Source organism: Pollachius pollachius, assembly GCF_949987615.1.
Source record: "Pollachius pollachius genome assembly, chromosome: 8".
NCBI lineage: Eukaryota > Metazoa > Chordata > Actinopteri > Gadiformes > Gadidae > Pollachius > Pollachius pollachius.
In genome coordinates, this window is record NC_136941.1 from 17,078,647 (window position 1) to 17,100,792 (window position 22,146).

Here is a 22,146-nt window from a genome sequence, read left to right on the forward strand (position 1 = left end):
GTTAATCCTAGGTTAATATTGATTATGCTATCCTAATCATATTTAGTTTAACAATCTTATTAGAACCATCATTTTTGTATTTGAATTACAAATGTTAAAGGGGAGATATTATGAAAACCTTTTCCTGGGATTTAGGATGTTGTTTTGGGTCTCTGGTAGTCCCACATGCATACAAACTTTGAAAAAAGAGTGAGTGAGACATGTATTTCTGAAAGTACCCCGCCTACAGTTACCAAACGAGCGAGTCAGTTTTGGCGCCCCCTCCTACGTAGGAAGGAGGCACACTTGATTATTACCTCCCACTTCCCCACTCCCCTCCAATCAGAGTATAGCTAAAGATTTTGTGGATCAGTGGACGTGCATCTCCGGCGAGGGGAACTCGGCGGCAGCTCAGCTCCGGGAGTACAATCCCTTTCTCTGCCGGACTGCCGCCGAGCTCCCCCTGCCGGAGCGGCGACAGTCCGGAGGAGGTTAAAGGGATTGTACTCAGTAGTGTTGATCAGCAGAGAAATAGTCGCGAAGCCAAACGCGAAGGGGCGACACAATCCCATACAAAGTGAACGTAGAGACGCGAATCGGGCAAATTATTTGCTAGAGAAAACCGGCGACAAGTTTTGATTTGTCGCGCCACACTTTCGCCCTGCACAGGCGAGCGCGTTCACGAGGATTTGTAGCGCGACAAATTCGCTCGAGTTGAAATATTTGAACTTTGCCAAGACATTCGTGTGATGACAGCCAATCAGTGTTCGACAGCTTGGCCACTGAGTGACATATGTAACGTAACAGCCAATCAGCGTTCAACCGGCCAACCGTTCCCTGCAGTGCAGACCGCGGTGGACCTTAGCAAATTCGCCTGGTTCGCTGTACAAAACTTGCACAGCGACAGTTTATGATTACTTGGAAGACAACGCGAACGGGTGACAAATGTGTCTTTTGGTGTGAACGCACCTAAAGACGTTGACGTCGCTTAGCAACCTAATAAACTGGGGTTGACAAGTTACCGGACTACATGTGGAGAGATACCAAAGATATCATGAGAGGCAAAAAGACCTTTGCTTTCCTTGACAGCGGTCAATTATACGTGAGCAACGGTGAATTATCAAATATAATTCACCGCCGGTGAATTCATTCAATTATCAAATATAATTCACCGCCGGAAGCTGTGAAGAGTCCATGCAAGTGAACGGAGCAGCCTTCAAAGCTCTCGTTTTGAAGGCTGAAATACAAGCGGCGTATTGATCTACTATTTGATGAAGCTGTGCTCGGTCAGCAGCAAGTAGAACCGACAAGTTCTGCATTTTTTCCTCCCATACGGAGCGTTGAAAAATCAACTTTCAGGAAGAAAGCAGCCGACGTAAGGCGGCTGCTTTGCCAATGCCTTGGCAACACTCTCGGCGCTTTTGGGACAAAAAACGCAGCCAGCTTTTTTTTTTGTTGAAAAAGCGGTCGGCTCAACGCAAGATGTGAACACAGCCTTAAAGGGGAACTATGCAATTTTTCCACTTCTTCGCCGTTTTCTTGGTTTTGCGCTCGCATTTAGCTCCCCCTACAGCTTCGGAGGAGATATTTTACAACACTGTCGTAACAACTCGTTGACGACCCTTCCCCATCCACCTCTACGCTAGCCATGTGCATTTGTTTTCACGAATGCGTGGAGCCATGTCCGAGGTAGATGTTCATGAAGAGTAGACAAGGTTATACATTTTGAAAGGGTGTATGTGTTACAATAAACCCATCCTATTTTATAGTTGACAGGGAGATGTTATACCCTAGATAAGAATTGTTTTATCTTCAGTTGTTGAACAGAACGATCAGTGTAAGAGTGTTGGCCAACATAAAACATAACGATAGCATGAACAATATGCGCAGCAATCGTACATTTATGTATCAAGTACATAAATGTACCATACCCAAGTGACGTACTGCTCAAGTACGTCACTTGGGTAAGGAATTACAGGGAAACGGATTCAGAGATCGAGACGGTATGCTGTCGCTAGTCCCCGCAGGAGAGTTGTAATAGGCAGATGCTGTGTCTGGAAGATTAGGGACACATTTATGTTTAAGTGTAAATGCTTGCAAGTAAACATTGTAAATAAATATTATTGTATATGGTTTTCAAATGTTTCCATTTTTTTAATAACAGATGTTTGCACCACCTTTCTTTAATTTGTTCAATAATACACACTTTGGTTAGAAAAATATTTATTTTGGATATTGAAAGAAATGCAAGTGACAGTTCTTAATGGTTTGTTTTTTGCCTTACGGCTATTGTGTAACATCTTCTTGAGGGTTCTCTGGATTTCTTTGTGACAATTGTACCCGCACAATTTTGGTTGTGGGTGGTGGCTGTACCGGGGCAGGCAGGCCGAGCCGTCTTGGGTCATCAAGCCTCAAGCCTCATAACAATGCTGTTTGCCAACGCTGGTAACTACGACAAAATACAAAGCAATCTTTTCACCAACATGTTTACAAGCGGGGAACAACACCAAAGGTATAACATGGCTAAAGCTATAATGGAGGCTCACGTATCGTAACAGTAACCGACGAATATGTGCTAACTAGCAGCTCTCGTGCAGGGTACTGCATTACATGGCCAGCCGGACATATCACATGATATTTATAGGTTATACACTCTTAGAAAAATCTGAGGCATTCGAATAGCGGTCTAGTGATCTTAATAAACAAGAACCTGGATTCGGGGATTTAGCCTGTATCTGGGGGACGAGGCAGACGAACAGCAAAACAACCATGAAAACAAACGTGTTTGGTAGCGAGTACGCTAACACCCCAGCAAGCAAGCAAGCTAGAAACATACAGGGCTCACAACAAAACAGTCGAGCAAACAGATTTTTACAGAGACAATCAACATCAAGAAGCCACAATACAAAGAGGACAAAGTTTACCCAAGGGTACTTACAATTTCAAGAGCAACACACGGCCATGGCAAGTCGGCATCCAATTTGCAGTCTTCTTTTTCTTTCAGTTCACGCTGTTTCTGAGAAGCTCCCCCAACGTTTACTCGCGTCTGGCCTCTCTGTTGCTCAGTCTCCCTTTTTTCTTCTTCTGTTTCTCCGACATTGGGTTTCTCTGTGTCTTTTTAGTCGGCTGATCCATGATGAATGTAACAATCCCTTCGCTACTTGTGTTTATATCGAGCCGGTTCCGTGTTTGTGGGTCTGTAGTGCCGTAAAGCAATTCGGTGCTTCACGAGACCCGAGACTCCCGCGAGAGTGGGCGGCGGGTCGCCAGCAGAAACTTGCATTTTCCCTTTTTCCGCCAAGATGCGCCAGGGGGAGTCGAAACAGTGACCAATCGACCCATAAAGTGTTAAAGAACCATCACGATGACTCTTAACCAGTTATATTAAGGTAAATTAAGACAAAAAAGTTGCATAGTTGCCCTTTAACATGAAGGCGCGTTCACTGCACTCACGACGTTTGTAGGATTAACTGTCTACTGACACGGTGCTGAAATGGGCTCCATAGGAGGGGAGACGCAGGAATGTCGCAGGAAAATGGGGTTAAAAAGCGTTAAAATATCTCCCCATTAAGTCCAACAGTAGAGTAGCCTACGAAAAGAATATACTGCAATAATATGAATGCTAAAGATATTAAAATACAATTTATTAGGCCTAGGCCGATATCAGTCCTAATCCTGAATGCCCTGTGCGTAAACATTTTCACGGCATTTTCCCCCCTGAAATAATTCCATGTTACAAAAATCAAGAATAGCTTGTGAGACAACTACATTTATCTTAATGTGCTGATTTCTGAAATATGCTTTGCGCAGCAAAGAGAGCCGACTTTATCTGATTCCGGTTTCATTGATTCGTCGCACTCTCTAGTCTAGAATATTTGTAGACATTAAAAATGCAACGTTCCATTCATGCATTATCATTCAAACCCAGAGGCTAGGCATTGACACACGGCTATTGCTGACCCGATTAGCAGAGCTTGGTCTAGATCCTGCCCATATTGTTGGGCAGGATGATGTAGGCTATAGCCTAGGTCTTTTTACACTGCCAAGCCGGTTCGGTCGCAGCTTGGCATGCCCGCTGATTTCACCTTCTTATCTCAAGTTTCCTGTGTAAAACCGAGGGGGTCAAATCCCCCGTTCGTCAAGGCGCAGGCTTTCTTTGTTCACATGGAGAAGGCGGGGCTGCGCACGGAGTCTAAACCTCTTTAGAATAATTTGTATTATTGCAAACTCCCAAATGTTTTATTTTTTTTTTTAGGAATGAAGACACCCGCATGCAATAATGAGTTCACGTCTGAGTGTAGACTACAAACGCGATTAACTATGGTCAGGAATGTTCGTTAGTGTCTAGACACGGTCCAATAAATAGTGAACTTCATCACAGCCTCACCGAAGCGCCTACAGTGCTTAATGCAAACAATCGCAACAAAAAACGCCTGCAGAAATTCTCAGACACTCGCTGGTCTCAGCATGATTCATGTCTACAGTAGCCTATGTCTTCTGCCATTGATCAATAAGAGGAAATTTTTAACCACGATGGTTGAATTAAAATCAGAGAGAGACAGCAAGTACAGCTCGAAAGCGACCTCCTACACAAGAGCAATGGAATCATTTGATTTTATTATATGCCGTGTGACGTGGCGTTTGATCGGTACATTTCGGCTGCGCATGTATTTTTGGAATTTTAGATTGCTGCAATACATTATGTTGTTGTTGACTTCTAACATGTCTCTATCTTTGCTGTTTAAATCTAACTGTAGTATGAGTAATATATCGATAGTTGCAAAATTGCGCCAGCTGGGCATTCCGTGGTATTGGATGTGTTTTAATAAAGCACATCCAATACACGGAATGTCCGCTGGTGACGCCACTGAGGCTATAGTAGGCTAACGATGCTCTTAGCATCCTACGAGTACCCCTGGAGTCCTCGTTAGCTACGAGCGTTTTCACGACGTTCGTTACCAACGATGCTTTCTGGAAACGGTGTGAAAACTGTACGATGCTCGTACGACGCACTTCACGATCCACTTAGGATAACGATGCATTCGGGAAACGGGGCCCAGGAGTCCGCAAAAACAACAATCCCTTCTAATCCATGCTGTGGATCAGTCTGACAGCTCATTGGTCAATGGGCAGCAACTCATTTGCACAGACACCAGAAACAGCGCATTCTGTAGGGACTCAAACAGAGCGGAATAGCGGTAGGCAAGATTTTTTTTCCGAAAAACTGTTTGCAACAATGAGCTTCAAAAACATGTTTTCTGCGACTCAAATACTATGTTTACTTGTTGGGAAAACACCATAATATGTCTCCTTTAAGAATAAAATCGTATCGTAGCCCGTCTCTTCAGATGCTGCTAGCCATGCAGCATGTACTTGTTGAGTGTTTGTATTTGAGACCTTGCAGGTGTGTGTGATGAGCTTACAATCAGAGGATGGGGCAAAACGACCATTTGGTTTATATATGGTCATGTTAAATATAGCCAAACTCACCCAATAGAGGTTTCCAAAATTAAGTAAAAAAGTACATTGGATTTATAAGGCAGATAATTTCAAACTAAAATCCCATCCAGAGTAGCCAGCAAGGGGATTAATCCAACCTTAATATTTTAAAGATCGATCAAATAAACAAGATGGCTACATAGTATAATTACATGAAAGGATTTGCCAACAAGTCAGAATAGATCCCATATAGCATGTATTAGACAGACAATTGCCGAATTGTACACTTTGCCCCCAGGGTATTCCAGGCACTTTTATTCATATGATTTAGGAATGTCCTGAGGTCTTCAAATTTTGGAAATGTGTATCTTCTTGTTGTTCAGTAATTATGGAATGTATTGTACCCTTCTCTCCATTGGTTCTCCTTTTGAACAATGATTCTCTCTTAAAGGTTTCCTTTTCAACAAAGGCAGTTATGGCAGGCCGGTCCAACGGCAGCAAAAATAATTGATGCATTACGTTGGCAGTCTTCAGAGGCAACAATGGCTGCTTGCTTTTTTGGACATTCTCAATATGGAACAATCAGCTGGAAGAACACATGGTGCTAAACCAAAGAACTTGGATATTTAAGCTGATGTCGCAGAAATTGTTAAATTATTACTTTAACGTATTATTTCTCTGCAAGTCCTGTGGGTGGGAGGGGTGTGTCGAGGGGTTCGTAGGTCTGTCTCATTTCTTCGTTGTTGCTTGTATGTTTTGTATGTTATAAACAAATAATAATAAAAACTAATAATATAGCATGTATTATATACCTACCATTTATGGTTAAATAAATCTCCGGTCCTAGCACCTTGAAATAAAATCTGATGACTGATTGGATGTCAACGACACAATAGGGATGACACGCAGCCGAGGCAAATACAAAACAAAGATCAACGATATCAAATTCTTATCTTTATTGACCATCTCTGGATACAAATTGTTATAGGGCACCATAGAAATATAGACTTGTACATTTATAGACAGTGTACATTTAAAAGAATGATCCCATCCCGTTGATCTTTAACAGTATATAAATGGATGATGGATGAAGTCAGTATGGAAAAAGGGGCTTGGATATCGTCCAACAAGATGGGACTATTTGACTCTGATATGAAATGGCCATAGCCTGTATGGAAATGCAGACGGTGAGGCGGACACGTTTCGGCAGCAGTCTACACAACAGTGAAAGCGTGCCCACAGCCGTCGTCGAAAGAAAAGAACAAAAACACCAACATTTGTCCATGAAAATCTGAACCAACTTTTTCAGTGCACCAGAAGATTTATTTAAAACGGATAAAACACACCTAGAGTCTACCACAGTCGGGTGACAGGCCTCCCTGACGTCACTTATTATATTTTTCATAAAAAAAAAAGAAAAAGAAAAACCACCCTCTCTGCAGGTTCTGTCTACCAACAGGCTGACAGCGGTCGAACGCACACAATCACATACTAGACCGCCGTCGCACAATAATTCATTACAGTCGGCTTTAAAGAAAGACAAAAAATACACTCTCACACTCAACACACAAACACATATTTTGTAATAAAGACATCGTTCAGACTCTTGTCAGAAGTTGCAAATAACAAGAATAACCAGTTGGATGCAAGTAAATGGTAAAAGACAGACATTGTGTGAGGTATGAAATAACAGGCTTTGTAAGGCCTTGCAGTTTTCCGGGTTTTTGTAACTGAGGTTGTAGCAGCTTAAGTTTTGTGGAAAAAAACCCAGTTAAAATGTACGGTGACCAAGAGTTCCCTGACACAAGTACACAAACAAACAAACATTGTTTTTTTTTCCTGTAGCAGACTGCCTAAAACACATCCTCATAGACCAAGTAAAAGTAATTCCCTTTGCCTCACCGAGCTATGACAACCACTCAACTAGAAAGGAACTAATGTGTGAGCGCCAAGAGGAATGAAACTCAAGGTTGGACAGTAGTTCTGCTATGCTCTTGTGTTTACAATCAAGCTCCTTGTTAGCACGACTAGCGCTTGCCCTTGCATTGGATTGCATGGGCGTGTCAGCGTAAACCCAAAGACTGATGCAGATGGTGACGGTCAGAAAGCTCCCTGAACAAAGATTCTACGACTTGAAAAATATTAACCCCGCGGCTCTGATCCCCTGTAAGTTGTCGAGAGCGAGAGAATGAAACTATGAAAATGGTATCCTGATTTCCCAACGATAAACTTGACATCTTTCCGGTCGACGGAGGACAACGTGAGGGACTTTCACACACAGAGCTGTAACTACAGTGTAGTGGAACTACAAAATAAACCAATGTATTCCTGCAAGGAACGCTAAGGGAGGGGCGGAGAGACGATCGACCAAAGAAATGATGAGGTTGGACAGTTACACCGATTACTTGTGGATTATAGCATCTACAACGAACAAGGTACTTTACCCAGTCTCATTCTAAAAAACCTGACGCGCGACTCCTCCATTCATAATAGGATGCAGAGGACAGGTTGACCATTTAACACACGACAAAAGCAACAAAAAAACAGCAAGTATAGGTAAAATTCACCTTTGTCCAGTACAAAAACAGAAAATAAGCCTACATGCCCTTCCATCTCAGATGTGGGTACAAGTGTCAATATTACAACATTAAGCAGAGAACATGTCCTACTAACCTACCTTGGAGGGGCTAGGGTTTGGAGGGAGGGGGGGGTTGGAAACAGAAGAAAGGTCCAGACTCCCGGGAGCTTTACTTTTGTCCAGTATAAAAGACTTGCGGCAACATGACATACGAGAGTTAAAAGGACCGTTACCTCTTTGATATAGGTTTACATATCGAGAAAAGTCCATTGTTGATCCAGTGCTGATGCATTAAGAGATTTCTGATGAACCGTGTTACCCTTCCCGTTGGCTGGAAGGCCCTTGTCGCAAACATGGTGGTCGTGGTGGTGGCACTGGTGTTGGAGATGCTATCCCAGCGCTGGTGTAACAGCAAGTCAGCACGTCGAGTGAGGTAGCATGGGACGAGTTACTGATCTTCCTCCTCCTCCTCCTCCTCTTCCTCAGATGACTCTTGGGAAGGTTTGTCTTCTTTCTCCTTTTGTGGAAAAATGGGAAACAAAACCAAAAAGAAATAGTGTGATTATTGCAAAAGGACGATTTCAAAGAAGCCGAATGTGAATGTTGCCAGTGGACTGGGCAATAGAAAACATAAAACGGCTTTATGATGGGGCTGCTGATGAGTCACCCTCCAAAATACTTTGGCTGAACTTTTCCCTTGAAGGAATTCCGAGTGTCACCATAGAGCAGAAGTGTGTTATTGATTGTGTGATGATGCACACTCACAGGAATGGTGAGACCTCTGTAATGTGTGGTGAATCATAGCACGGGTGAGTCACAAGTTAACTCCACATCCTCCTTCAACAGTGCCCTCCGCCCCCCACCCCTGAGATGTTCATTCATAAAAACTGAGAGGCCAAAAAAATAAAAATAACCGGGGAACTCTGGGTCACTCTCGTGACTAATACAACCCGGACACACACACACACACACACACACACACACACACACACACACACACACACACACACACACACACACACACACACACACACACACACACACACACACACACACACACACACACCTCTTTGTAGGAGTGCGTTACCCTTACATTTAGGGAATTGTATGCATTTTTACTACAATCACAAATGAGCAATATCAATATGCACATATTTATTTCAGATATATTGAAGTGAAGTCTTACTATGTAAATATAACATCTTGGGGATTAGTTGAATGTTGTCAATGTATCCAAATGAGGAAAATGCGATTTTTATCACTTAAATATTGCCCTTCTATCTCACTACCTCGTCCATCGAAAGTGTTGGACAGAGATCAAGCTACGACATGCCCATATTTTTTTTTAAGAAAAATAAAAGGTGTGCCATGCTACCTCCTTCTTGGGCCGTCCTCTACGTTTGGCACCTGCAGTTGCGGTTGCGGTTGCAGCTGCTGCTGGAGCCTTCTGCGCAAACAAAATAAATACCAAGTTAGACATCTTGGGGGCGGGGGGGAGAAGCCAAATCTTCAAACCTGATACCAGACGATACACGTCCACTGAAAAGTTGCCCTTTCTGGTTCTTGCTACAAAAAGCTACTTCATTTTGTGAACCTTTAATAAAAAAGGTTAATAATCTTAACGCTAATCCTTCCACTGCCTGCAGGTGGCGGTAGCGCCGCTGCTATGAAACAGATGGAAAAAGGGCAGCGAGTTCATTGGCCATTATCTGGAAGGCCGACAGGAACTGCACACAGGGCACTCCAGTTCGCTGGCCACCTGGTCTTAGGCTCAGAGACAGCTGGTGCAACTGAGCAAGACACAAAAGCACCCTCGATTAGAAGCTCATATGTGCAGAGTAAAAAAAATAAATAAAAAAAAGTTTAATAATATAACATAAAATAATAATAAAAACAAATTACAATTAAAACAAATATTAAAAACACAATATAGACATAACATACACAAGCATCCAGAGGGATGATTAGGACAGTAATAACTATTCCTAATGCGCTGCTGGTATTGGGCTGTCCACATCTTGTCCCTATATCAGCGTGGATCTCACCCCCCGGTCCCAGCTCCTTCTCCCTGAGCACCGGGCATATCAGACATGGTGGGAGCACGTGTGGGGGGGGAAGAAATCAGCTTGTTGCTACGGCAACGGCCAGCAGAGAAGAACAAGGGTCGTAAGCTGTGTGTGTGTGTGGGGGGGGGGGGGTATGACAGGGTTGTTGGTGAGCCCAACGTCAGCTCAGAGGACGGACGGGTCTCGTGGCCTCATGCACCTGCAGCTACACGCCGACGCTACACCCCTACAGGAAGCCGTGCAGCGAACCGCCGCAGGGGGCGGGAGCATCTTTATCGTGGATAGACAACAATAATAATAAAGGGAAGGGAGGGCTGCTTCGCCAAGGTCTGTGTGAGTGGAGCCGCAGCCTTCGCGCTGTTTTGACACTCTGAGAGGGAAGCGCCTCTGGAGTGCAGTTGGGCTCCACTTAAATCACAAAGAGCGACAGCACATCCTTGCGAGGGAGGGACGAGGGTTTTCTGGTGCGCTACCGTTACTGTACAGAGGAAACGTACATGCACCACAAACGGGATGAGGGAGAGGCCAGGGAGGGCAGGTGGCGCTGGTCTGGCGGTTGGTGTGCTTAACATGAGGAAACGCTGGTGGGGCCCGAGGTCTCTGGCGGAGGGGCACCCTCCGCGCGCGCACACACACACACACACACACACACACACACACACACACACACACACACACACACACACACACACACACACGCACGCACACGAACGCACACGCACGCACACGCACGCACGCACACACACGCACGCACACGCGTGTGTGTTTACAGTTTGTGTTTCTTGTAATTACGCACGAGGACATTAAAGCCACGGTGTAGAAACACGCACGGCGAGTGTTGACTTACTTTGCCCTTGGTGGCCGTCTTGTTTTTGCTGCCCTTCGGCCGGCCCCTGGGTCTCTTTGGTGTTGGGGATCCACTGGGTTCCTGCAGCAGGGAGGGACACACACACACACACACACACACCTTGTTGTATATTCCTGCGAGTGTTTGTCACCGTGCAACTGTTGACATAGCAACCATGCAATTCAATGCTTGAACTGACTACGCTGAGTGACAGCCACCTAAGCCAATCATTAGGACTTATACTGCCCTACGTCCTCTTGTGCAATGAAAACGTGTAGGGTTAACACAGGTTCAATGGATTCAAATTACACATTACCCATAAGTGTGGTGGACCCTCTAGTTGTTTCATCCTAAATAAACCCCAACTGAAGCAAATGCAAAGTGAAAGGACTAGGGTGGAAACGTCTACAACATATACAGCAACCCCCCAATTACACAGAGTTCATCTTTGAGAACAGATTTTCAGAAATGGAATATATTTAAATGCACTGCCTCTACTTACGTCAGACGTTTTCACCTGCGGCTGCTTACGGGGTCTTCCACGCCCCCTTTTCTCTGTTGCCTCCTTTTCTTTCGTCGAGACTGTCCCCTTGTCACTCATTGTTGCTGCTTTTTCGACCTAGAGAAATCGATTATTATTATCAAATTGATAAATTATATCAGACGAGGCCTGGCCACCATATAGCACAGCATGCACACCGCCGTGCCCAAAACATAATGCCGAGGAGGATTGCGCCGGTAAAACGTTTAACTCAATAATCCGTGCTTATTTCGAGGGACTATTTATACATGTCTCATCGGCACTCGATTACACAGCCCATGGGGCAAGACAAATGGGATTCGCACCAACAGCCCGGTACGGTATTGCAATGGAGGCTGCGCACACTTGCCAAACATCTAAACGTTAAAAAGCTTTCGAGGCCTTGTTTGTTATTGTGGTCAATGGTCGGGCCTACAGGAAGAAATACAACTACTTCTACACTGTATCTGCAGGCATAGCCGCTGTGCGATCCCCACCACGGATATACAATAGCTCCGCTATGCTCTCCGTGAACCAACCCTGCCTTTAGACATGCACTCTCTGCTCCCCGTGTCTGGCGATCAGTCGTTGGATAAACAGTTCGGGTTCGGTTACTTCATTGCGGAAGATCGAGCGTAATATATACATATATATATATAGCGTTATATATATAAGCCCAGCATGTAAATACAAAGCGTGAGCTCCCATCGTCTACCGTCTGATGCGTTTAATCCTGCCGGCCAAGAGGCTTCTGCAGCGTATACTCTTTCCCTGGTGCATTTCGGCTCTTACCTTATCCTTCGATTTCAGGTTTTGTTAAATTAAAACGAAATTTTCTCATGAATCTTGACTGGCTGAACCCGGTTAAAACCCCTCTGGTGTCTATAGGATACGGCTTGATTCGTCAGACCGCGTATCTCCCGCCCCTTTTAAATCCCGGTTTATAGAGCCTTGAAAAAAAATCTGTTGTGAATGAGAAAGGAAGTGAGCAGATTTTTTAAAGAAATTGTTTTGAATTACCGGCGAGGTGGACTGCTGCAAAAATAACCCACGGTGATCTATAAATAGTACGTGTGTCTTGTCCTCAGAAGATAAGCAAAAGGCGCCAGTCTGGAGTTTTAGCGCAATTTAAAGAACCGCCCTCATGGGAGCGCAGCCCCGGAGGGCGGGGATATGATAAATGGGCCACCAACGTGTGGTCCAGCCCCTTCCATCTTTTTGTGCATAATTTGTCAGAATGGTCTTTAATGTAGGCTATTAGAATCCCTAACGTTTGATTTAGATGTAGGCCTACTTTTTGCCTCGCCGAAATCTTAAATATATATAAAACGTAAATATATCTATTATTAATATATGTTATCTCAGGATGTTTGTATCTCCTCTCCAATATATTCGGCCACTTGATGATTTATTTTGCTTTATAATTTGGATGTTTTTTAGGCCTATGAAGGGTTTTCGTGGATCCTTTCATGGTCAACAATGCAATGAATCAAGATGTTTCAGTTCTGATACATTGTACATCAAATCGACTAGCTGTTTATGTAAGAAAAATCCTATTGAGTGAGCTGAGATGTTGAACCAGCAGGCATGTTTTCTTTAGTCCTCATCAGGCTGGGCTCATTAAAATCCCAATGGCCGACATGGACCCAGCCAGACGACTATGCATGTGAAATAGATAAACATCTGTCTGCTGCGGGGCTGAGCCGCATAGAAAAGGGACTGCATGGAAATGCTCTGAGGTGTGAGAACCTCCACCCCCCCCCGCTGGGCTCCTCCCGCGGAGTTGTTTTGCTCCTACACCTACCGGCCGTTAGGATGTAAATGAGCCCCTCATCTGGAGCGGATGAAACGTCTCTCACCCTTTCTGAGATGTGGTGTCCATAACGGCCCTTAACTGCTCTTTCTATGCATTCCACCTCCCAACTAACAGCCATAAACCGCCTCAACCAGCTCAGAGAAACGACCTAGAGACAGAGACAGAGATAGAAAGCTAACATATATATATATATATATATATATATATATATATATATATATATATATATATATATATATATATATATATATATATATTATATATATATTTAAATTTATTTATAAGTTTATGTATATATATGTTTATATATGTGTGTGTGTTTGTGTAAGAGTGTGTATATATATATATATATATATATATATATATATATATATATATATATATATATATATCTATAATGTGTATTTATACATGTATATATATATATATATATATATATATATATATATATATATATATATATACAGAAATATATACATAAGCCCTGATTTGTGATGAGTACATTCGGTCAGCACTGCATATGTTTAAATGATCAGCAAGGGATGATTGAATTTGAAATGAACTGACAAGAGAGAGCTTTCCCTCAATAAGTCCAATGTTCGGCATGTGCTCGCCCTCTACCCCCACACCCACCCCCACACACACACACACGACCCTCATATCCCTCACTCTTTTCACTTCCTTCCTTCCTCCCTCCCTCTACACTCCCATACTGCTTCAGCCCCCATCCCCCGCTGCCCTCCAACATGTCCGCCGTGCTCTGCCCTATAGACGGGGCCGAAGGGACAGGGTGATGAACCAGAGGTACTACCCATGGTGTGTGCGTGTGTGTGTGTGTGTGTGTGTGTGTGTGTGTGTGTGTGTGTGTGTGTGTGTGTGTGTGTGTGTGTGTGTGTGTGTGTTGTCTTTGGAAATGTGTTGTCTTTGGAAAACCACTGGCACCGCCTGCAGACCGGCAGTGGGACTTTCAGCTAATTGGTGAAATTACAACAAAACAATCAAAACATCTTCAAACCCCTTTGCAGACATTTGTTGGACATCTGAACAGGGTCTCACATTGGAACTGGATTGGCCGCCACACTGAGAAGATGTTGTAGATAAATGTACGGCATTCGGTGGAAGTATTTTCAGGATTTCACATCAATTTTACATAGTAGCCTACCTATTTTAATGTGATTTATTCACAGCACAAATTTGTCAATTGGGTTGAAAGGCTTAGGATCACAATTCAATGACTAAAATATAATGGTGATACAAACATTACTTCTGATTGAGACTCAAACACATGCTTATCTTATCAGTTCAATATCCGGTCATCCTCATGATTTAGTCAACATCACGACCAAATCAAGAGAAAATCCAGTTGTTATACTCTCTAGTCTCTAATCTTTTTCCCCATATAACCATTTGAACACAAATTAATAGTTGGGATAATGATGAATCAAATTCATCCTTAAGAACTATAAATAAATTGAATCCGCAAAGAATGAACCCAAAAGAAAAAATAACAAAACACCGGCCCATGAGAAAGTAATTAAAGGGAGTTTAAATTCCAATGCTAATCAAATCTTACAAGAGACCATGACTTCCACACCATACACACTCTCTCTCTCTCTCTCTCTCTCTCTCTGTCTCTCTCTCGCTCTCTGTCTCTCTCTCTCTCTCTCTCTCTCTGTCTCTCTCTCTCTCTCTCTCTCTCTCTCTCTCTCTCTCTCTCTCTGTCTCTCTCTCTCTCTCTCTCTCTCTCTGTCTCTCTCTCTCGCTCTCTGTCTCTCTCTCTCTCTCTCTCTCTCTCTCTCTCTCTCTTCCAGTGCCGTCTCCTGGCTGGTGACCACAACAGCAGCTTAGATGGGGGGGGGGGGGGGGGGGGACTTAGCCCACTTTGGCTCACCCCTCCCCCAGCTTCATTTCCCCCCCATACCCCTCCTCCTCCTCCTCCTCCTCCTCCTCCTCCTCCTCCTCCCCCTCCTCCTATATGCTCATCTGCAATTCCAGCCAGCATCCTCCCTGGGTGCGTACGCGCCGGGCCATTTTTAGGCGCAGTGTAAAACCACAAGAGCGCTGCAGCCAAACTGAGTAACAGATGTGAGCACAACATCCTATTCCTGCCCTGCGTCGGGCTTCCCCGGCTGCTGCTGCTGGCCCTGGATGGGTCTGGAGACGCTTAGCACACACACAGACACACATGCATGTGGACACACACTCACACACACACAGACACACATGCATGTGGACACACACTCACACACACACAGACACACATGCATGTGGACACACACTCACACAGACACACATGCATGTGGACACACACTCACACACACAGACACACATGCATGTGGACACACACTCACACACACACAGACACACATGCATGTGGACACACACTCACACAGACACACATGCATGTGGACAAACACTCACACACACATAGACACACATGCATGTGACAAACACACACACTCACACTCACACAGACACACATGCATGTGGACACACACTCACACACACATAGACACACATGCATGTGACAAACACACACGCACGCACGCACGCATGCGTGTTGACACACATTAGCACACGCATACATATCGATTTTACATATATCAAAGAAAATATTGTTTACACATACACATAGGTATGTATGTAGGTACATATTTGTGTGCTTGTGTGTTCATACAGTACATACATACATATATGCATGCATACACAAACGCACGTGTACACTGACACACACACACACACACACACACACACTCACACACACACAGTCCTCACATGTCTTCCTCCATGGAGTAAGACATAAAGTTTAGTAAATAGGACAGAGAGACACACGCGCACACACACACACACACACACACACACACACACACACACACACACACACACACACACACACACACACACACACACACACACACACAAAGACACACACACAGAGGGGGAAAGGAAGAGAGAGTGTGTGTGTTTGTGAGAGAGAGAGAGAGAGAGAGAGAGAGAGAGGCGGGTGGGTGGGGGGAAAAGAAAGCAGCAGTTGCAGCGGGGTAGGCGGGATGAGAGCATTCGTGTGGGTGTTCTTTATTGTACTACACGGGGGCGGATGGAGGTTAGTGGGTGGGGGATGGGCCCAGGGTGAATCACTCCGCTCATGAGTTGTATCTGACTCACACAAACACAGGAAGTAGCCGCGTGCCGCTTGTTTGGTGAGCACACTGCCGCTGTATGCGCCGTATGCGCTTGGAAATCGCCGGGCGCCTCTCCGGCCACCGGGCATATGTAGTACTTATATCCGTACCTCAGTTCTGCCGCTCGGTCGCTGATTCACTGTTGCCCATCTGCCATTTTTTTTTCTCCTCTCCTTCTTTTCAAATAGTTTTTATGTCCACATCCTGAGCTCTCTGGATCAATTTCCAGTGGGTAGATGGCTCACGTTTGTGACTCAGACGCCTGATGCTCTGAGGATAAAGATGTTATTTAAGAGGGTGTTTCTTTCCGGGCCAGTCCTCAGGTGTTTTCGCTTTGTCTTTGTCTACAGTCACGCTATAATTATGTCATCCATAATTGTGCCACTATTAATTCAGGTATGAATCACTCTCTTGTGTTTGTTATTTTGGTGGGCGCTAGTTATTTTAACCTTATTCCACGCATTTTATTGTTATTCCCCATGTTGAATGTAAAGGGCTGATATGACTTAGCCTGAGTCCCATAAAGAGCTTTGGGAGTCTTGACTGCAGGAGTCCCAGAGCTGCTTTAGATTCAGTGTTTTTTCCTCCATTGTTATGCTTCAATGAACTGGTTGCCTACTCACAATTCACAGGGTCCTAAATCCAGGGCTTCTGGTCGATGAGACTCCATTATCAGCATCCGAGTGAAACAAATAGGCCTTTTTAAATCATTTGATTGCTTTATTTCACAAATACAACGTAAGGAAACCATATATTGGTTGTCAACATTTCATGCATGAACAAGAACCATCTTCTAGTTATCCAATAGATGGCAGAAATGGATCAGTTACACATCAGCCTCTGGAACTGTGACGATCAAGGGACAATTACTCCATCTTGTGGACAAATCATGGGACAACGTCGTCCTTTTAAATATGAAAACCGAACCTAAATAATGTCCAGCAGAGGGCAGCCGTGTGTTAAGAACAAGCGATCTCATGATCATTCACGATTAACGCCTATTTTCGTGTTTGTTTGATCTAAAATTAGTTATTGCTGCTTTTTATGAATTCTGAATCAAAGGCAAACCTTGTCTTCTACTTCAAACAAGTTTTCATCGGAGTCACTTACTATGTTAGTGTCTATCACAGTATCGTTTGAAAGAAGCCTCGATCATCTTGCAATCGGCCACTTAGGCGTCTCCACTCATCTGCAGGGCCGCGTGGAGACCTATATCTGGAGAGACGAAGGAGCCCATTCACTGGGGCGACGTATTCACATGTGCAGAGCGGTTGAGGCTGGGCGGTAATAGAAGAAAGTCGCCATGGGGTGCGACCGTGCATCGCTAGTGTTAAGAATTCATCCCGTCCCTCTGTGTGTCTCCCCTGATTGATCAAAAGGGACGGGGCCGCCTGCCTAGTTTGGGGCTGTCACCTGGCCCTGTGGCAGCTGCAATCTCTGGAGGAAGAACAGGTGGCGCGGGCTGCATCACCGCTGCTGGCTACTCAGGAGGCGACACAACCCCGATATATTGCTGCTTTTTTTATTTGTCTCCAGGATGCCCTGCACATTTCCTATGCAGAGCACAAAACAAACACAAAAAAACAACAAGTCGAAGGCAAAGCGGAGCCCAGCCTTTACATTTAAGGCTAAACGCGAGGCAAACATCTGAGACAATTGCCTCCGACACGGTGGCTGATCCGCTGTGAGGTTTAACATTTGTCTTATTGATTTCATGTTGACGGTTATTTTTCTAGGGAGCGTCTCACCTTTTAGGGCACAGGGAGATCTGCTCAGCAAATAGCGCTGGAGTGGCAACACATTAAGTGAGCGTCTCAGAAAGCAGCGGGGAACCAACGGAATACAGAGAGATAGTGATCCAGCCGTGAAGGGATATCAGATTTCCGGCCTACTTTCTGCAGCCTACACAGAATACGGCCACCACAGCAGTACCACAGAGGGACATGTACCAGTGGACCGATCCAATCTCTGACACCAGGACGCCCGTCTCTGGCGTGGGACCTCAGTCCCGTGTTGGGTGTCGTCCCCGGGTCCTGGTGTCGGATGGCCGTCTGGTGATGGATGACTGGAGTTGCAGGAGATGGACTGCCCTGCCTACACCCACAAGGGGTCTAGGTGAGACGGATCGGTCCATTTGTGATGCCAAGGGGGGCCCACAGCTGCATTAACTATTAAAGGGTGGTTATCTCAGAGTAATTGCACGCCAGGAGTCATGAAACCGACTGCACCAACCCTGGTGTATATTGTGTAGGAGGGGCCACTGGCCTCCTGCACTCTGCGGTCTCCGTTCTGCAGGGCTGGAGTCAATAATGGGAGATGGGTTAAATATCAGGACTAGGCCTACTACTGCTACTACCACTACTACTACTACTACTACTACTACTACTGCTACTACTACTACTAATACTACTATTACTAAGTTAAGTATGGGCTACATACTATCAACACTTTGTTTAATACTACTACTAAGTCAGTACTGCCTGCAGTACTATCAACACACTGTTTACTACTACTAAGTCAGAACTGCCTACAGTACCATGTTTACTACTACTAGCACTACTGCTACTATAACTGTGGTTACTTTAACTACAACTACCACAACTTTTTAAATCGCTTCAGCATCATGCTGCATGAATATATATTTCACAATAAATGTGAAGAAACAAATACAGGCCCGAGGCTACATTCATCCACACGTCTAATAGCATATTCAATATTTGTTTGGCAATGCCTCTTAGAGATTCTACCCATTACCTGTTTATTTTCCCTCTGTAATATGTGTATTTTGTGTCTGTATCTTTTATCTGTTTACCCATCGCCGTTTCACCACCTATGGAGCAGCACACCCCACGCTGCCTTCAAAAGAGGGGAGTAACACAATATAATAAACCTTCTATTACACCGTATAATTCTCTCTGGTGACACCCTGAAAGAAGTCTCAGAGTCGATGCTTTAAAAGCCGCATGGCCCGGGGGACCGGCCAGCCAACAGGGATGCAGAGTGTGGCTGCAGAAGGCAGCTGTGGCACCGGGAGCCTGGATGGTTCAGCCTCCCCATACCCCCGGCGGAATAAATCATCGCAGAGTCCATTTTGCATCCGCAGTCCAATTAACCAAAAGGCGTCCTGTGAATGCAGTTAGGTGGCATGATTAATTACGCTGCACTGACAATACGCGCTGTAGCTTCCACCATCCCAAAGGGCACACACACAAAGCCCCTCTTTTCTTTACCCGATTGCAGTTTCTCACTGGAAGCCCGGCACCATATGAATGTACATTGTTGTTAAGGGGTGTATATTATTTTGCTTACTTGACTTGTTGTGTCTATACCTTCACCGTTAAATGGAAAGTGTTCAATGGAGAATCACGGCATCAAGTTCAGTGGCGATAAACGTCAAATAAATCGTTGAGTCTTCATCAACTCGATTGCAAGCACCAACAAGGTCTGCCAACAAAGCAAAAGAAAAACATTATAAACGTATCAATACAAAGGAGCTATGTACCTTCAGATGCCAAGGCCGCTGTTACAAATTCCACAGCAAAGTGGTTAGCCTCACTTCCACGCAGCTCATTTAAATAGTATCTTTAATTGAACATAAAAAGCCAGAGGATGAGACGGAAGCAAAAGGTTAATGGGGGTGACACAAAGGGCAGGCGCAGAGGGACCGCGTACCCCGTCCGGCCTGTGTTGCCGTACCCAAAGCCAATTAGGCTTTGTCATTAATTACACCCACTGCAGTCAGGCACAAGTCTGACCCTCTCCCGCTCTCTCTCGCTCTTTATCTATGACTGCTGCTGTTAATGACCTCCTTCTCCCTGTCTAGCGGATGTGGTCATCAACACTGAAGTCTGCAGCTTCAACGTCCAGCAGAAAGGTTATAAATGAGGCAAAACATCAGGTGAAAACGAATAGAGGGGACAAAATAATCATGGGGAAAGAGAGGATCAATGGAGTTATGGAAATGTTGGCTCTTTGTTTGGCAATGCCTGATTATCAATGTGTTATTAAGTTATGTCATCTTTCTGTCGGTCTGTATGAATGAAAAAACCAATGATTTAGCTGGCTAGCTACTCCAAGGTTGTATTTTTACTTTGAATTTGTTTCATTTTTGCTGGCATGGTAACGTATTATCTTGTTATGATTACGTGATAGTATTCCCTATGTCTGCGTCAAAGTAAACCCCACTGTGCAGTGTTTCAGATGTTTTTCCCCCCCTAGTAGTTTGCTGTTGATAACTGAGTTGGATAAAGATCATTTTATCTTTCCCATGTAAGTATCTTCTCTCAAACTGCGCTATCTTCTCCCACGCATTTTCCTGGTCCGCCGGACTGTGTAAAAGGCATTGTTGTGATCTGGCTTAAGCTATCTGAGGATTAAAGTCAAACATGACTAAGCCTGAACACTGAGATTGTTTAGGTGCATTGAGTTTCCGCCAAGAAAGGGTGTCACCATGTATAATAAATATATATATTTTTTTTTTTCTCTTTGCAAGCCGCCAGCAGCCAACATTTCACTGAATGTGATTATGGTTACATAATGTATAGTGGGGAACAGATCTCTTTCTTGGCCTAGATAAGCAGTAGATAAAGGAGCAAATGAAATGCGCCTAATTTCAAACTGAAGGCTGGGTTGAATTTCTGCCACATCACCATATTTACCAGGGCAATATCCACACAGTTTAGATTAAGGGAAGTACAACAAGAGTCCTTTCAGCCTGTGTTCTGTTACAGCAATAAGACAAAGAAACAAACTAAAGTAAACAGAATGCGTTGCATTTCAATTGAAACATCAAACACACTGAAGAAAGCATGGTTGAAAATGCTCTCGTGAAAGAAACCACCTTAAAAGCAACATTCAAAACAAGAAAAAGCAATAAAACCAACCCCCTTACCTGAAGACTTATCTGAAAACACCAAAAAGTTTGGGCTAGGGCTCAAAGTGTCACACACTGTAAAGGCAAGCAATATTTTTATGTTCTCAAGGCCACCTGTAATTACCTTGGCGTGGAGCAGGACCTGTGGCGCTTGCCAGACATACCTCATAGAGAGGAACTGTATATATTGGGACGTACTGCCAGGCAGATCCATGGCCCACAGCCCAGAACTCTGCTTATTGGTCACAGGGCCTGAACTGTGTCTTCCATTAGACCTTATGATTCAACCCACTGGCCAAGACACGTCTGAATTGTGTCTGTGTGTGGGTGTGTTTGTGTGTGTGTGTGTGTGGGTGTGTGTGTGTGTGTGTGTGGGTGTGTGTGTGTGTGGGTGTGTGTGGGTGTGTGTGTGTGGGTGTGTGTGTGTATGTGTGTGTGTGTGTGTGTGCATGTGTGCACATGTGAGAGAGAGTAAGCTAGAGAGATAGAGAGAGTAAGCTAGAGAGAGAGAGAGAGAGAGAGAGAGAGAGAGTTAAAACGATAAATCATAGATAAAGTAAACACTCCAAATGCATTCATGGTTGAATGGCATGGTAATTGGTGTTTACAGTATTTGTTTTATGAATCAGAAATAAGTGGCCTGAATGCCGCCGGCAGGGGGCATTCGGGGGGGCGGGGGTTCATGAAGGATCCAACACTTGGGGTGTGGGTGTCCTCCGGTGGAATGTGTCTCTCTTTGTCTCGGTAGCAGTAAGTGGGTTGAAGAGCACTGCAGTAACCCGATGCCAAAAGCATCTCCCCCTCAGCCTGCGTGAAGCTCGGACCGCCGGGAACAGCTGTGCCCCC

At 44.5% G+C, this 22,146-nt stretch overlaps 1 protein-coding gene across 2 annotated transcripts; it reads right to left on the reverse strand.

Moving 5' to 3' along the window:
- Positions 1-6,412: 6,412 nt before the first annotated feature.
- hmga1a (high mobility group AT-hook 1a) lies at positions 6,413-12,518 on the reverse strand. 2 transcript variants are annotated; one of them, XM_079741402.1, is made up of 5 exons: positions 12,450-12,518; positions 11,412-11,528; positions 10,910-10,990; positions 9,372-9,443; positions 6,413-8,513 (listed from the first exon to the last, which is right to left on the reverse strand). In XM_079741402.1, exons 2-5 carry the CDS (start codon positions 11,508-11,510, stop codon positions 8,445-8,447), a joined length of 321 nt encoding a protein of 106 aa, XP_079597528.1. In that variant the 5' UTR covers positions 11,511-11,528; positions 12,450-12,518; the 3' UTR covers positions 6,413-8,444. The 2 variants fall into 2 exon arrangements, with proteins under 2 accessions (XP_079597528.1, XP_079597527.1); XM_079741401.1 differs by lacking the exon at positions 12,450-12,518 and adding an exon at positions 12,222-12,325.
- Between the last annotated feature and the right edge of the window lie 9,628 nt (positions 12,519-22,146).